General features: G+C 50.1%; 1 protein-coding gene across 8 annotated transcripts in view; it reads right to left on the bottom strand.

Moving 5' to 3' along the window:
- The window catches only part of EVC (EvC ciliary complex subunit 1), an 85,539-nt gene that overhangs the window by 41,176 nt on the left and 26,916 nt on the right, over window positions 1-17,447 (bottom strand). For 7 of the 8 annotated variants that reach the window (XM_067735490.1, XM_067735488.1, XM_067735487.1 and 4 more), the window contains exons 6-11: window positions 14,910-15,008; window positions 12,024-12,161; window positions 9,196-9,354; window positions 4,541-4,757; window positions 2,674-2,822; window positions 141-239 (exon numbers count right to left, since the gene is read on the bottom strand). In XM_067735490.1, coding sequence (XP_067591591.1) covers window positions 141-239; window positions 2,674-2,822; window positions 4,541-4,757; window positions 9,196-9,354; window positions 12,024-12,161; window positions 14,910-15,008 — 861 coding nt within the window. The remainder of the gene's footprint in view (window positions 1-140; window positions 240-2,673; window positions 2,823-4,540; window positions 4,758-9,195; window positions 9,355-12,023; window positions 12,162-14,909; window positions 15,009-17,447) is intronic. The other variant, XM_067735489.1, reaches the window with a different exon arrangement.

Genomic DNA, 17,447 nt, shown 5'->3' on the forward strand with positions numbered 1-17,447 from the left:
TCAGATGTGACCTGGGCCAACCTCCCTCCCTGGTTTCTGCCAAAGAGGGTCTCGGGGTCCCCTGCCCAGGAGGACGTGAGGTTCTCACACATGCCCGGATCCTGAGGTTTTCCTGCCAGTCCCACTTGGAAACCACATACCTGGCAGAGCGTGGCCACGGCCTTGGTGGCTCTGACATCCTCCTCTTCCTCCAGGTCACTCCGACTCAGCCTTTGCCTCTCCAGGACCTCGTGAAAACCCTGTGAGTAAAACGGGAGCTGAATCTGGAAGGAAAATGCTGATGTTCTTCCCAGAAAAACCTCAACGGACCCCGCCTCTCAGGTTGGAAGGATGTTCACCCCAACTTATACACAAGGAAACTGAGGCACAGGGATGTATGTGACTTTCATGGCTTGTGAGTTGTGGCTGAGGCCGGGACCAGTGAATTCGACCTCCAGGAAAACCACAGACTATGATTCTGTCTGTGTACCCAGCAGGAGAAGGTGGGACCAGCATCCCTGTCACCCTTCTCTCCTGGCCACCCAGACATCATTTTCTGATTTCAGTTGCTGGGGACCCCATCCAGGCCCTGGGAGGCCCACCCAGTGGAGCCCGAGGCCAAGCAGGGCCACTGGAGGTCAGCGCGGTCAGCGGCCAGCCAGACTCCACTCTGACCAATGGACCTCAAGGAGCCCAGCAGAGTGACGGGGAGGCGTGCGCCAGGTGCCCCAGACACAGTCAGAAGGCACTGCAAGGCGAAACCACGGACGGTGGACTCCTCTTAGGGGGCAGCTGTGGGGGAAGAGGCCCCGTGGGGGAAATGAGTAAGCTGAGTCTTGAAGGACAAGGAGGGGTCCCTGGAAGGAAGGTGGGGGGCCAACACAGTCCCAGCTCAAGGAGCTACAGCAACAGACCAGGCAGTTAGAACCCTCTGGCCTTGGTGGGGGCAGAGTGGGAGGGGAGCTGAGAGGGAGGGGCTGCATGTGGTGCCAAAGGCCGTGCTCATTCATCAGTTCCTTGTTCATTCAATCACTTTTTTGTTGTTTGTTCATTCATTCAATTATTTGTTCTTTTGTATCCATCCATTCGTTCACGTGTTCATTCATTCTTTCCTTCATTCATTTGTTTGACTTTTCTTTCATTTGTTGGTTCTTCATTCATATCTTTGTTCATTCAATTATGTGTTCCTTTGTTCTTCCATCCATCATTCATTGATTCATTTGTCCATTCAGTTATTCCCTCATTCCTTCATGCACGCATGCATGCATGCGCTCAACCCTTCCCTCCTTGGTCCCACGTTTCCTGAGCACCAGCATGTTTCCTGAGCACCAGGTCCTGGCTGTGCTGAAGTCCTGGGTTGCAGAGCTGACGCTGTCACCGTTTCCACACTCAGGACTTGCACTGAGCAATGTGATGTCAGAGAGAAGGGCCTAGAAATCTCAGAGTAACAAACTGCTGTATAATCGTATCTTTTCACTCTCATTTCAAATGGATCTTCTTCAAGACAGAAACAGCCCCCCACCCCACGGTATGACAAACCCCAGAAACCCCAGGCGTGGGCCCTGGGAGGAGGCTCTGTGGGTGCGGAAGGGCACTGGACCAGGGAACCAGGGACGTGAAGACCTCTCCTGTGTTCTGGCCGCTGGCTTCTCACTCGGGTATAGCCACCGCCACCATGCCGGCCCCCAAGGAGGGCATGTGTCTGGGCTCTGGCCTGAGCCTGGACCCAGCTACAGTCCTGCCAGAGCTGAGACAAGCAAATGCTAGCGAGGAGAGAAGGACCCAGAGACACAGTCGGGCCGTGGCTGCCCCTCACTGGTCTGGCTGAACCTTAACAACCCGGCAAGGCGGTGCTATGATTCCCATCGCACAGATGAGGAAGCCAGAGGGTTAGCAAGGTCGCTCAGACACAGCGGCAGAGTCAGCATCTAAACCCAGGTCCCGCTACCTCAGCACCCAAATGCTTACCGACCCTGGGGGACGCCACTGACAAGCAGCCCTGCCTATCCCCGCCCCCCTCCACCAACAGGGAAACCCTGAGACAGAGTCCTGCTCTCTCTCTGCGAACCGCAAGCCCTGGTCCTTCCAGCCTGTGCTGGCGCCAGCTCACTTGCTATCCCTCAAGCAGGGTGACACCTTGCTTCCTGCCCTCCAGCCGGTCTCCTTGTCTTTTTCCCAGTCAAGACCACGAGCGTTGGCTACCTTGGCCACCTCGCTGGTCCTGCCTGCTCAGCCCCCCATGCAGGGTCCTCCCCTGACTTGCCACCTGACCCAGCGAGGGGGGCCATCCCTGTGTGACAGCCTGTCTTACATGCAGGACACGCCTGTCCCCTCTGGGGACATCGCACGCTGGTCTGCATCGCAGGTTGGGCCCTCGCCCTGCGCCATCTGTGTGAAGCCCTCTCCACGGCCCCTCCCACCATCTTTCCATCGTCCCTGTGAGGGCGGTGCTGCTCGAGCCACTGGCTTACAGACCAGGAAGCTAGGGATGCAGAGCCCAAGGGAGCTGGCTAAGGTGACTGGGCTGACAGGTGGGAGGCAAGGAGAGACCTCCCGTCTGGCAGATGCCAAGGCCTCTGGCTTCCCAAGCGCAGTAGCGGGGGGCCGAGCCCCCTCCTGCCACCCTGATCAACCCGCGTGGCTCCCCGGAACGGCTGTGCCCGCGGACGTGGGAGCGAGTCAGGAGCAGGTCACCTGGAGGAACTCCTTGGGGTCGGCGGTCTGCGGCGCCGTGGCCAGGAAGCTCCTCTGTTCCTTTTGCTGGGCCAGCGTGAGCCTTGCCATCCCCTCTGCCTGGTGAACCAGTGACGCTTTGACCAGGTCTCTGCCTCGCTGGACAAACTCTGAAATTGAAATAAAACAAGGTTGCTCTCCCGGCGAAACCTCCACTGGCTGCTTCTGCCAGCACGTGGAGGGTCAGAAACTCTGGGGCAAGTCCCCTTTTTATTCTGGTTTTATCATTCAGGGCCCTCTCCCTGGGGTCCAGGACTCAGAGCGACATAAGAGGTTTCATGTAATTGCTGTGCTGTGCAGGGCGGCCGGCCAACCTGACCAAGAAGTAAACAAAGGGGTATTTTCCCGGAGAAAAGAGTGTGAGGGAGAGGTAGGTGGCAGAGGGAGGGACAGGTGACACAAGGTACAGAGAGCCTGAGTCTTCAGGAAGATAGTGACACGTCAGACTGGAGTCGAGATTCAAAAACTGCCAGGGTGAGTTATTAGATCAGCAGAAGAGAAGCAGGGTGAACCCAAGGGCAAGGCCCCCTGTGGCAGGGGAAGGTGAACTTGGGGAGGGGGGCGGGGCCTAAAACCACCCTTCAGCCCACCTGCGTCATTCGGTCCCAGCAGTGTGCCAAGTACAGGGCCAGGAACTGAGGTCTACCAGTGATCAGGACCCAGCCCAGCTCTCAAGATGTTCATGGAATGCAGGAGAAGAAATTATGCTGCATGAGGGCCGGGGCGGTGGCAGGGCGGGGGGGTGGGCGGAAGAGGGGGCACACGCAGCGTGGGACCCCGGAGAAGGCTCCTGGGAGTAGCGCCAAGGACGAGGTTGGTCAGATTCTATCCACTTGGGTTTTGGCGGAGATGCTGAGCAAGAAGCTGCTGAAGCAAGTGAGGGCCTGGCGACGAGAGGTCTGCAGTCCTCGGAAGCGTTGGTTTCAGCACCTCACACCATCCCCCCCGCCACACACACACACACACACACACACACACACACACACACACGCGTCATACCTCCTTCTGCACTTGGCCTAAGGCAGGCACACTTCCTTAGGTTTGACCTGAGGATCTGTTTAGCCTCTGGCACCAAAGAAAAGAGTGTGGCCAGGTGGCCAGGAGAGACCGGAGTCCCCGCCTCTGCCTAGGGTCCTCCCTCCACCCCTGACTGTCTCCTTGTCTCCCACATCTTGTCCAAGTTCAACAGAGCCCCACCTAGGGGGCTGCTTCACCATCCCATCCCAGCCACTCGCTTCCCACTGATAAAGCCCAGACCACTGTGTGTGGTGACCCCCAAGGCCAGATGCATTCAGATTCTACATGGTCCAAAGTTCTAGCCAACAGAAAGTTTTCCACGTGGTCACCTCCTGCAGGTGAAACACCTGGGTTTCCTCTTGCGGGTCCCACCAGCGGTGTGACCTGGACTAATTCCCAGGTGCCCTTGATGTCTTGAGCCCTGATCTGCCCATCTCCCAGGGTCGGCCCGGGAGCAGCAGCACGTGTGGGAAACAGCCACGCTGGGTTCCCTCTCCTGCCCCACGTGACTGACCCCTGTCCACGCTCACCCACCTGCAGCTGAGCCGGGCCCCGGGCCACATGCAGGGCTTCCGGGCGTTCCCGCCTCCTTAGCCCTCTGCATGTTCCGGGTGCTTCTCTGGCAGCCTGAATCACCGATGGCGATGTGCAACAGGCAATCCCGGACCCGAGCAGGTGACCTGGGATGGCAGCCTGTGCTAGCCTCACGGGAGCTGCTCCCGACGCCTGCAGGTACCGCCACCAGCCCTGGCCCACACAGCCTGCAGCACACACGGGGTGCCGGGCGCCCGGGCCTGGCCCACTCGCTCACCCCTGCCGAAGCGCTCCGCCTCCTCCCAGAAGGCCTTGTGCTGCTGGGTCAGCAACTCCTCCCTCTGCCGCCCCGACAGCTTCCCCTCGACGGTCAGCAGCTCCAGGCTGTGGGAGATGGCGGCCAGGCGGCATCTGGTCTCCTCCCGGATCTGCAGCTTCAGGAACTCAATGGTTTTGGCCACGTGTGCCCGCCCCATTGTCCTCTCCAGGGCGTCCTAAGAAGAGAAACACAGGAGACAAGGGGCTGGAACGCCCTGGGTCAGTACTTGGCCATGAGGGTCTGTAAACAGGCACGGGCTTGGTCCTGGGGCCCCACCTCCCTAGGAGCAGAGCATAGGCCAAACCGCTCTCACGAGCTTCGTGTGTGTGTGACTCAGATGGGGACAAAATGGTCCCGCACGGGGACGTGGTGAGGCTGACGCCGCATAACACAAGGAAAGCGCTGGGTACTCGGTGAGTGGGCCAGGCTTCTGGGGAGAAATTTAATAAATGCACACGACCAAAGAGGGAAGTCCCCCTTTCCCATTGTCATCCCCCCCCAGTCGACGGGGCCTCGGGCCTCCACAGCCCTGGAGGAGAGACATTAGAGAAACAATAAAGGTCGCGGGACCTTTGGCTTTCGAGCCTCCGGGAACCTGAGTGCTGGGGATTAAAGAGATTTGCCGGGTAAGCCTGACCTGCAGGGGGGCCCCAGCCGTCAGACATTAGAACAGGCCTGCCTGCCCTGCCACGCTGTCCTTCACTTAGGACACGCCTCTCGGACAGGACGCCTCCCCCGTGGAGGACATGTCCACCAGAGGCAGGGGCGGACCCCGCAGGTCTGCGTCTCCTGTCCTCGCGTCTCAGAGAGCAGCCGCTCCAGGAACCTTGTAGAAGGACAGCACGTGCACCACGTTAAAGCTGCACGCCCTGCGCCTCCGAAGGACACCTTTCCCACCTAGGGGTGGGCCCCCCGGACCCCCGGCACGGCGGCCTGAGCTCGCCTCCGCCCTTCTTCCCCACCACGCCGGCACCCTTGCCTCCTTCACACCCCTCCACTCCGTCTCCTTCCAGCTGGCCCAGAGCCACAGCCAGCTCAGGCCCAGGTCACTTCCGCCCTGGGCTACTGCCCAGGGCCGTCCCTGCTCTGCCAGCCTCCCACCTGCCCGCTCTGCTCCACCCCGCCCCGCCCCACACGGCAGGCAGGGGGGCTTTCTGAGGTGCAAACGTGGCTCTGCCATCCTGGGGCCCAAACCCTGCAGACACAGCCTTCAAACCAAGTCTAAACTCCTGGGCACATTGCATGAGGCCCTTCAGGACCAAGCCTGGCTGAGTCTCCAGCCTCGTCCCACACACCTCCTTGCTCCTGGCTGCCCAGCACACCCGGCCTCTGCACACACGGGCCTCCACCTGGAACACCCTCCCGGCCTCCCCTCACTCCCCTGCCTGGCCAGGTCCTGCTCGTCCTTACGCGCTGTGTGGCACCTTCCCTGACCCCCTCCACCTCCACGGCCCCCTCCTCCCGTCTCTGCTGCTCCTGTGCCTCTGTCTAAGCATAGGGACAGTCCCAGGCTGGACTGAGAGCCCTTGAGACAGTGGCCATACCTGCAACACCCGGTAACCAGCCCTGGGGCTCACTGTTTGCTGAACTGCATTGGTCTGTGTTTGAGCAACGTGTGAACAGGACAAGGACAATGATCCCCCAGTTATGGACAAGAGCACTGAGGTTTATTCTGGAACGCCACCCAAATAGCCCAGGGACAGCGGCTCTGAACCTTCCTCTCCGCCAACTATATGAGCCCGACGGCCGTCAGCGGGCCCATGACCGCTAGAGGGCGCAAGAGGATAAGCGCTCGGTGCAGGTGTGGCCGGCAAGGGATCCAGCGAGGCTCAGGGCGTGGGGGACAGCGCCCAGTGCCCAGAGCAGCCACCTCTAAGGCATCACGGTCAGGCCACCCGGCTGGAGAGTGACAGCTCAGCCTCTGGATTTATATTCAAGGAAAGACGGGAGTAGAGTTGAGAGGCGAACATGAGCAGAGGGGCATCAGATGGAAGGTGGGAGGAGTAAAGGGACTTGCGTGGGAGGCGAGGGGGCCACTGCTGGCTCTGAGAGCTGTAGCCAGTCCTCAGACGTGCCCGGGCTCAAACTTGGCTCCAGACCTGCATGACCTTGGGCACAGAGTCCTCACCCACGCCTGACTTACAGAGTGGATGTGAGCATTAAATAAGTTAAAATAGGTAATGCACTTAAAATAGCAACCAGAAGACAGTAGGTGCTCATGAATGCAAGCTGTCGTCATAATTACGTACAGCAGGTCCCCACATCCCTCCTACCATCCTCTTTCTCTCGAGCATCCCTAGAAGCTGATTCTGATGACCTCTGGGGCCTTTTCCAGGGCTCTTCCAGTTCTGATATTCAGCAACTCCATGCGACACATTCCGACTGCCCAGGCCAGAGTTCTCAGACGTCTGCAGCCTGAGAATTTGAATTCTTCTGGAGTTTATCAACAACATACTCTGACACACAGGCAGAGCCAACCCGTCCCTCTCTGTACAAACACAGACTGTAGCTCTTTCCACACATCATTACGATGACTTGTTTACGTCTCTTTTGTTTGCTGACACTTGGCCTGCCATTGTCTAATCCGTATCACATACTGAGCACTTCCCCTGGGCCAGGCTCTGTTCTAAAGGTCCTACATGTTGTCCACTTTCTAACACTCTCAGAGCTGATGCTATTCAGATTCCCATTTTACAGATGATGAAACTGAGTCACAGAGGTTAAGTAACCTGTTCAACGTCATACAGCTAATAAAAGGCAACTGTGGGATGAGCTCAGGTTTCTAGCTCCAGTCTGCAACACTGTTCCTGTAACAGGATGTGGCACATGGCAGGTGCTCATGAAATGCTGACAGAAGGAAAGGCCTACAGATAACCTGGAGAAAATTATTTCCCTTCTTCCTATGTGGAAGTGACCGGCTAACACTCGGGCCAGAGTCAGCTAAGGATACGTTTTTCTTCTGCATCAATATCCTGCTGATGGAATAATAATTAAATACAAAGAAAAAAAGAATAAAAGGAAAAAGATCTTTCTCTTTGATAAGCATTCATATCGGCAGCATTATCAAATCAAAATCCAATTCAAAGGGTTTGGATGGCAAACCAGGAAGCCTGGGGCACAGGCTGAGCGATATCATTAGGCAACACGGGAGTCCTAGGTGAGTCGCTTAGCTGGCTCCTCTGCTCTTCGGGGATGAAATATCTGTGTGTCTTTCAGCAGTGCGGAGGAGGGAAAGGAAACTATACGTGTACGTGACAAGCAAAAGCAAAGAAAGTTCTCAAACAGCTGTGTGCACCTGGGAATTTGTTAAAAATGCAGATCCTGATTCGGGAGGGGGGACGAGATTCTGCATTTCTAACCAGCTCTCAGGTGACGCTGATGCTACCGGTCTGCGGACCACACTTTGAGAAGCAGAGCAGTTTGTGCGGAGTCTGAGGAGCTGAGTCTCTGAGCTGAGGGCAGGGCGGCTGCTGCAGGTTTCTGAGTCAGGAGTGCCCTGGGCAGGTGCACAGGTCTGAAATGTAATTCATGAGTTCTCAAGGTCAGAGGACGGGGAAATGGGTGGGTAGGTGCCCTGGCCTTTGCACACAGCAGGGCTAGACCGAAACCTCCACAACAAAACCCAGCAGTGACCGAGCATTTCCCCGGGCCCTGCCTGCAGCAACTCCTGGGACCACCTTTTTTAAGTACAGTCATTGAAGCTCAGAGGGGTTAAGTAACCTCTTCGAGATCACACAGCTTCAAGTGGCTAAGCTCAGATTCAAAGTCAGATTTGGATTTGTGGATTCCTCTGCGCCAGTGGTTTGCATTCCCAGCTATACATCAGAATTGTTTGGGGAGTTTTAAAAACAGCAATGCCAGGTCCTCCACTTCAGACCAATCAGATTGGATCTCTGTGCAAGAGGCCCGTGACATGGGCATTATTTTAAGCCCCCTAGTTGGTACATGGGGCCATCCAGGAGAGCTAACCAAAGCTCCGTCCACACCAGTGAGCGTCAACTATGACTACTCACTGTGGTCACCTGGAACCTTAAAAAATCCAGACTGGGCTTCCCTGGTGGCACAGTGGTTGAGAGTCCGCCTGCCGATGCAGGGGACAAGGGTTCGTGCCCCGGTCCGGGAAGATCCCACATGCCGTGGAGCGGCTGGGCCGGTGAGCCATGGCCGCTGGGCCTGCACGTCCGGAGCCTGTGCTCCGCAACGGGAGAGGCCACAACAGTGAGAGGCCCACGTACCGCAAAAAAAAAAAAAAAATCCAGGCTAAGAATCTTTGGGGTGGGGACCCATCTTGGACCCAAGCATCAGTACTATTTAAACCTCCTCAGATAACTTCAACGTGCAGCCAGGATTGAGAACCACCAGTGCCCTATGCTGTAGTGACGTGGGGCGGGCCAGTCTCTCCACTAAAGGAACGGTTAGATGGATGGACGGACAGATAAATGACTGATGGATAGATGGAGGGATGGATGGACACACTGCTTTTCTCTGGCCTCTATATCCCTTTCTACAATCTGCAGGTTTTGAACTTAATGACCCCTACGGTGCTCCAAGCTTCCGGATTCCACGTCTCTAGTTTGAATATCACGTTCCCTCCCTGCCCCCTCCAGCGTTACCAGAGCCTGCAAATCCTGAGAATCACGCAATAGCCCTTCAGCTGCAATCATTCTTTCTGTCAGAGTCATCATGAGCTGTCGGGCTTTGGAGCTGGAACACTTAAATTGGTCCACCAGAAAGTGCTGGATGTTTTCCATCTGTTTCCAGAAAGCTTCCATCTGTGAAATGAGAATGAGATGCAAGAGGTGGGGGGAGAAAACTTATTTAAGAAAGCTTTAAAGCTGTCCGGCTCAGGCTTGGGCATTACTATTCACCCCTTATCACAAACTGAGATTAGAAACAATTCTACAAGTTGGAGAAAGTTATCTTGGCAACGATCACATTCTCCATTCTCTTTGTAGGTGCCAGTCAGTTTGGAGGTGGCTTTTCAGCAAACACCAACGGGCTGCTGATAAGAAAGGCAAGCACCATGAATCTCTCAAACAGCTGAAAGACTGCCGGCAGTGGGGTAGGGAGTGGGGCGGGTGCATGAAATTCAACAATGCGCTCCTGGAAGCTTCCAGATCTTTAAAGAAGATTAAACGCATCCTGGAAATAAAAGCATGAATGGCCATTTAATTATTGATTATTGTCCTAAAAGTATAAAAGAACAATAGGACAGAGATGACGACGACCATAAAAACATTTTGCCTTCAAATCTTTTTCCTTTCTCCACCATCTTATCAGGAGCAGAGTAGGGAATCGCCAAGTGCTTTAGAATGTTGGGGGCTAAATTTTTGTCGCTGCAGCCTTCCAGAGTCTAAGAACAACGATGCCCATAGTCATAGCAACTTTCCTTTACGGCATGCAGGTTACAAGCCAGGCTCCGTCCTTCACGCATTTTATTTCTAGATAAAATATGTATTGGAGGTACAGGGAACAGGCTCAGGAAGTTAGGTCACTCGTCAAGGGTCACAGAGGCAACAAGAAGCAGAGGCATATTTGATGCAGGTCCCTTCAAGTCCCACAGCTGTGATTTTCTCCATCTTGGTTCCACCTCTCAGATGCTGAGAAGGATGTTGCTTGCTGGGCAGGGTCAGGAGAAAACCCACACCTGCGCGAACCAGCACCTCTTCGTAAGTTTGCTGTCCTGTCTCAAGGGCCTCGCGGCAGCTCAGCAAACCCTTTATCTTCACTGGCCACCTCCTCCCTCACATTCACACCCTGCTCTCGCCCCCTCTCGCCCCATCAGACGACTTCCTTTCCAACTATCATAGAATGTGGACTATCATCTGTGAATTCCTGCACACCCGGAACCAGAGCTCTACATCCAAGCAGCTTCGCCTCTTCTCTTCCCATCGCAGAGAACGAGGATGCCCACTCCGCTCTTCTGAAAAACTCGTGATGCCCCTGGCATCCATGACCTGACTTTCTCCTGCTTCTTAAAGGTCCATACTCTGCTTCTTGTCTTGATTCTCCTTGATTCCGGCTCCTTCAGTGCTGCCAAGATCCAAGATCTGGCATGAGGCTCCTTTCTTTACCCCTTCCACACACACCCCTGGACCAGAAGCATCTCAGTTAGTGAAGGACACCAATACTTCAGAGACTCTTATGAGAATGATCAATCCTCTGCCTGAAATGTGCAGACACGGACAAGATATTCCACGGCTTCCGGGAGTCCATGCACCACCAGAATCCGGGCTGAGGGCCCTCCCTTAGCCATCTCATCCCGAGAATATCCTCGCTCTCCGTGAGATCCTACCTGAGCTTAGTGGGGACTCTCCACCTCCAGGCATCTCCAACTCAGGATGTCAAGCCACACTCACCATCTTCCCTCCCAACTTCTGGGATCCTTATTTCTGTAGACCGGATCCTCTATACCTTCCTCTTCCCACCACCTCCTTAGACACCACCCTATCAGCTCTCCCACTTTTTCTTACCTCTCCATCCCTACTGCAATTGCCTTCCTGAAATTCCTACTGGATTAGCCCCAAAGTCCCTAACAACCCTCCACACAGCAGCCTGGGCAGTCCTTCTAAAACACGGCCAAGCCACCCTCTGCTGCTTCAGTGACTCCCATCTCCTTGGCATGAGACGAAAACCCTCAGGGAAGACCTCTGGCTTTATCCTGCTCAGCCTGCTTCCTAGCCCTGGCTCCCTTCTCTGCCCACCCACTGGACAGCATCCATCCACACTTCTCTCCAAAAGCTTCTCGATGACCCTTTCTTCTACAAAGACCTTCACAACCCTGGGGTAAAATGAATCGTTCTCCCCACTGTACCTCAGTCTTCCCATACTTCTATCTCTCATGGCACTTGTAACCCACAAAGTCCTCATCCGTTTACCTGTCAGTCCCCCCCACCAGACAGGTCTGGGCATCTCCCTGGCGGGGCCAGGTCTAAGTTCATTTTGAATTCCCAGAGTCCAACATAACACCTGCGTGCCAAGAAAATATTTGTTTAATTTGTAATATGTGAACAGCAGGTAGTAGAACCTCAAAGCAAAAAAGAGAGTTTGAGGGAAGCCATCCTCTCTAGAATTTAAAACACGCTTTTATGAGTGATGCCTGGAGTTTGAGAAGTTAGCAGCTGGCATCTGCTCTAAGCCACAGGGCGGTAAGGACACATAGGGTTAGAGTGATCTTTGCTTTGAATGATAAAAAGATCGATGTAAAATTTAAACAAGGAGAATTCATTAAGAGGAAAAAAAGACTCCCTCAGTAAATCTTGGCCCCTTAATTATACCTTCTCTATCACTAACTTCAGAAACTGGATCCCTGGCTCCAGAGCAGAATGCAACAGGGAATTCCAGCATTAAACATGCTTCTAGGTACCATCTCTTTAATCTCGCCAAACGAACTGTCCCAGAAACCACGCTTTTTATATGGGAAGGAAAATCCACCACATACATTAGCTATTAGATGCTCAGAATATTCTCTCTCTTTCTTTTCTACATCTGCCAGGGTGATGTATTCAGAGTCACCAGCACCCAGCATCTCCGTGTTTGACAGTCGGACCTGAAGTCTCTTTTCTAATTCCTCCAAATCCTGGAGAAAAAAAGAAAAAGGTAAATACAGAAAAAACCTAATGTATCTTAAATTCTAGAGAAGAAATGCTTTTATTTTCGCCCCATTATCATAAAATATTTCTTAACCATAATTAAATGCTTTAGGTGTTGTCCTACTGAAGGACTGATGATAAAAATCATCAAAGGGCTTCGGGAATAATGGATTACGTATTTTCTTCTATAGTTTTTCCCTCATCCCCCCAAAATAGGCCATATTTTAAAAACAATGAAATAGTATCTTCCTATCTTTGTGAAGTCCGGGAACATGTCATGACATCTGGGGTGTGGGATGGAATGTCTCCTCCCCACTCCTCTGGTTTCCATGGGGAAGGATTACTTAGTACACCCCAGGGAGGAAGTGATATGTATTTGACTGGCGGTTCCAAAGCAGGAAGTGAGCACAGCCCCTAGCTTGCCCAACCTCTTCCTCTTTGGGATGGACCATTCAGGGGAGGCCACTGCTCTGGTGTGGCCTCATCCCAGAGTGAGCTGGGCAGCAAAGGTCCATCTTCTGTGTGGGGAGGCCTGAGGTGGCCCAGCTTTGCCAGTAAGCAATTTAGCTAATCCTGGGATTCAGTGTTAGGAAGCAAGCCATGATCGCTGTGCACCTAAGCTATGTCTTCCAAGCTGGCCCCTTTCAGTGATGAAGCTGACATTTCTCTGTCTCCCCAACGCTTTCTCTTAATTAACTCAGAACTTAGAAGGAAAAGGGGAACCCTATGTATGGAGTCCTTCAAACCCCAACCTGGAGTGTGGAGGGTTTGTTTTCTGTTCTGTCCTGTTTTCTGGGCTGTTCTGCTTTCTCTAGACCTATGTTCACTGACATGTAATCAACGCTGGTGTGGGTCCAAATCCATTATTGATTATCCAAGCAGAAGCCATATGTGACTTCTAATTCTCACAGCGTCTCTACAAGAGAGAAATGAGGGTTCTTTTCCAGATGAGGAATCTTATCTATGGGACGTTGAGATATTTCGTCCAAAGTCTCCCAGTAGGAAGTGGTGTGCTAAGCTAGGCCCCTTAGGCTCACTGACTCCAGAGCCCCACTCTTCTAACTGCACGCACTATGCTGCTTCTCTCCAAAGCAGCTGCTATTTCTGGGCACTTCTCATCTTCATCTAGAAGTTCTGAGGCTGTTGTCAATATTATAGGAAAGTATGCATTTAAAGCCCTCGGCCAGACTACATCCACTGAACAGTAGCCACTGACATAATTAAGATGCTCTGGAAGTGGTAGAGGTGGGATTTGATCCCAGGCCTGCAGATACCAAAGCTCTTATTCTTTCCATATGACATTCATTACTAGTACAATTACAAGTATCACCACCATTATCATTCTTTTTGTCATTGGAGAGTCATTTAAACTCGTTGAGCCTCAACTTCCTCAGCTATAAACAAAAAGAATGATGGTCACTCACAGGGCTGTTGTGAAGATTAAATAATGTGTGTAAAGCACTCTGTGCATCGCCTGATGAGGACGATCACAGTAGTGGTGGTACTGAGGATGATGACAATGATGTTAACAAAAATGAAGACGTACTGCCTTCTCCCTGGGAGGGAGTGATGAATCCTCCCCCTTGGAATCCAGAAGAGTGAGGAAGAAACACTCCCTCCTCCCAGTCCCCCAAATCTCATGGTTGCAGTGATAAGGATGGTAATGATGACTATGATGAAGATAAGGGTGGTGATGGAAGGAATGAGGATTATGACAACAATATGACAATGAAGATGAAAGTCGTGATGGCAGAAGTGAGGATGATGAAGATGATGGTGGAGGTGGTGATGGTCACGGTAACGAAGATGAGAATAACGATGCAGATGAGGATGATGGTGGCAATGGGAGGAGTAAGAATGATGGCAACAATGATGGTGGCGATGATGAAATGTTGGTAGTGGTGGTGGTAATGAGGAGGATGGTGATGGTGGTGGTAATGAGGATGATGAGAATGATGAGGAAGATAATGATAACAGTGGTGATGGTCATAATAAGAATGATTACGACAATGATGAAAATAATAAAGATGGTGGTGGCGATGGCGATGATGATGCTAATGATAGTGGTGGTGGTGACTGTGTTGGTAATAAAACAATAATAATGACGATGATGATGATGAAGATGATTGTGCTGGTGTTGGTGGGAATGGGAATGACGGCAGCGATCATATAATCAGGGTCTGGTTGTTACTTTGCTAGGTGCTTCATACAAATTTTCTTCTTTCTGTAATCCCACAGGATGGGAATTAGAATCCCATTGCACAAAGGAACAACCTAGGATTCTGAGTGTTTGTGAAAGACAGAACCAGGATATCAATCTCCACCACTCTGACTCCAGGGTAGCCCTGACTCATTTTGCTGCACATAAAACAATATAAAGCTTGTATAAAAGACTGAAATGAGAAGAATGCAAAGTAGTAGGAAGAGTTATAACCAATAAGCAAATTATATATTTTAAAATACCCCACATTTGTACAGAAAATAGAATCAATAGTGATTCTCTTTGAGTAGTGGGTATGACCAACATTCTTTTTTTTTCTACTTCTAATATTTTTCCACATTTTAATAATACGCACTGTTAGTTTTATGTTTATAGCTATACTTTTATACACCATATTTGTTGAAAAGTATATATTGTAATAAACTATTTTTATACATAAAAAATACTTTAATGTGTTTTATATATCATAATAAACTATTTTTAAGTTATTTTGAAATATAGGTTGAAGACTTACATTTTCTTGTTTTGAGAGAATCTTCTGGTATAATTCATCGTCAGTCTTCTTTTTAGGAAGAAGGTCAAGGAGGCACATTTTAAAAATCTGAATAAACATCTATTGCCAAAAAGGGAAACATAACAAAGAGAAAGGTTTCAGCAATGGTATTTCTCTTCCCTCCTTTTTCTCCTACCTGCTTCTTTCTCTCTCCCCCAACTGCCCACACACTTTTTGCTCTAGGAAAAGACCTCAGATTAAAAGTCATGACAATGGCCTGTAATGGACTGCATTTTCATGAAGCCTCTAAAGAAAAATGCTTCATTTCTTCTGCATATATTTATGAGGAGCCCACTCTGTGGGAAGCCCCCACTTTCCCCATTTCCATGAGTCAAGAAAACAGACGAGGCGAAGGGGGGTTGCTTCTTTGTGGAAAGAATCAGAGAGATGGCTGTGCAGAAATGGGATGTGTAAAGTCAACTACTCCAACCCCCTGTCTCAATGGATGGACATGTCCTCTAAACCCAAGAAGGGTCCTCCATAGGCAGGGACACCCTGGCAAGTCCAAGGGTGCTGTGTCCACAATTGGTTTAATCATTCACCTATTGCTGGACATCTGAGTATTTCCAGTTTGGGGCTATTACAAATAAAGCTGCTATGGACATTCACATACAGGTTTTTGACTGAACATATGTGTTTCTGAGATGAATGTCCAAGACTGCAACTGCTGGGTCTCCTGGTAATTGTATATTTCGTTTTATGAGCAATCACCTGTCTTCCAGAGTGGCATTTTATATTCCCACCAGCAATGTATGAGTGATCCAGTTTCATTACAACCCCACAAGCATTTGGTGGCGTTGTTATTTTTATTTTTGTCATTCTGATAGGTGTGTAGTCATATCTCATGTGGTTTTAATTTGCACTTCCCTAATGGCTTAATGATGTTGAACATCTTTTCATGTGCTTTTGTGTGTGTTTCCTTGCCAGCCGTATATTCTTTTCGGTGAAATAATCTGTTCATGTCTTTTGCCCATTTTCTAATCGGATTGTTTACTTATTTCTTTATCTTTTTCTATTATTATTATTATTTTTTAACATCTTTATTGGAGTATAATTGCTTTACAATGGTGTGTTAGTTTCCGCTTTATAACAAAGTGAATCAGCTACACATATACATATTTCCCCATATCTCCTCCCTCTTCAGTCTCCCTCCCACCCTCCCTATCCCACCCCTCTAGGTGGTCACAAAGCACCCAGCTGATCTCCCTGTGCTACGCGGCTGCTTCCCGCTAGCTATCTATTTTACATTTGGTAGTATATGTAAGTCCGTAGCACTCTCTCATTTCATCCCAGTTTACCCTTCCCCCTCCCCATGTCCTCAAGTCCATTCTCTACGTCTGCATCTTTATTCCTGTCCTGCCCCTAGGTTCTTCAGGACAGTTTTTTTTTTTTCTTTTAGATTCCATATATATGTGTTAGCACATGGTATTTGCTTTTCTCTTTCTGACTTAACTTCACTCTGTATGACAGACTCTAGGATTGAGGTTTGAGAGTTCCTCATATATTCTAGGTACTAGTCCTTTCTTAGAATGTGGCTTGCAAAATATTGCCTCAGTCTTTTCATCTTCTTAACACGATTTTTTGCAGAGCAGAAGTTTTTTATTTTGATGAGTTTCAATTTGTTTTCCATTTTGTGGGTCACACTTTTGGTGTTAATCTAAGCACTCTTTCCTTAGATCCCAAAGATTTTCCCCCTTTTTTTTTTTTCTAAAAGACTCATAGTTTTATATTCTACATTTAAGTACATGATCCATTTTGAGTTAATTTTTGTACAAGGTATGAGGTTTAGCTTGAGGTTCATTTTGTTTTGCTTATGGATGTCCAACTGCATGATTTAATGAAAAGCTTATCATTCCTCCACTGAACTCCATTTGCACCTCTGTCAAAGGTCAGTTAGACATATTTGTGTAGTAAGGCGCTTTTTTTTTTTTTTGAAGAATAATTGACATAACCAGCTTTGTTCTTTCTCAAGACTGCTTTGGCTATTTGGGGTCTTGTGGGTTCATACAAATTTTAGGATTGTTTGTTCTATTTGAAACATGCCATTCAGATTTTGATAGGGATTGTATTGAATCTGTAGATTACTTTGGGTAAGACAGACATTTTAACAATACTAATTCTTTCAACCCATGAGCATGGAATACCTTTCCATTTATTTGTGGCTTCTTTGATTTCTTTCATCAATGTCAAGTTTTCAGTGTACAAGTTTTTCACCTCCTCAGCTAAATTTATTCCTAGGTCTTTTATTCTTTTTGATTGAATTGTAAATGGAATTGTTTTCCCAATTTCTCTTTCTGATAGTTTGTTTTTAGTGTATAGAAACACAACAGATTTTGGTACATTGTACCCTGTAACTTGACTGAATTTATCAGTTCTAACAGTTTTTGTCCAGTCTTTTCTATGTATAAAATCATGTCTTCTGAAAACACTGACAGCTTTACTTCTTCCTTTCCATTTTGGATGCCTTTTATTTCTTTTCCTTGCCTAACTGCTCGGGAT

This window comes from Pseudorca crassidens, chromosome 4 (genome assembly GCF_039906515.1).
Source record: "Pseudorca crassidens isolate mPseCra1 chromosome 4, mPseCra1.hap1, whole genome shotgun sequence".
In the NCBI taxonomy this organism is placed as follows: domain Eukaryota; kingdom Metazoa; phylum Chordata; class Mammalia; order Artiodactyla; family Delphinidae; genus Pseudorca; species Pseudorca crassidens.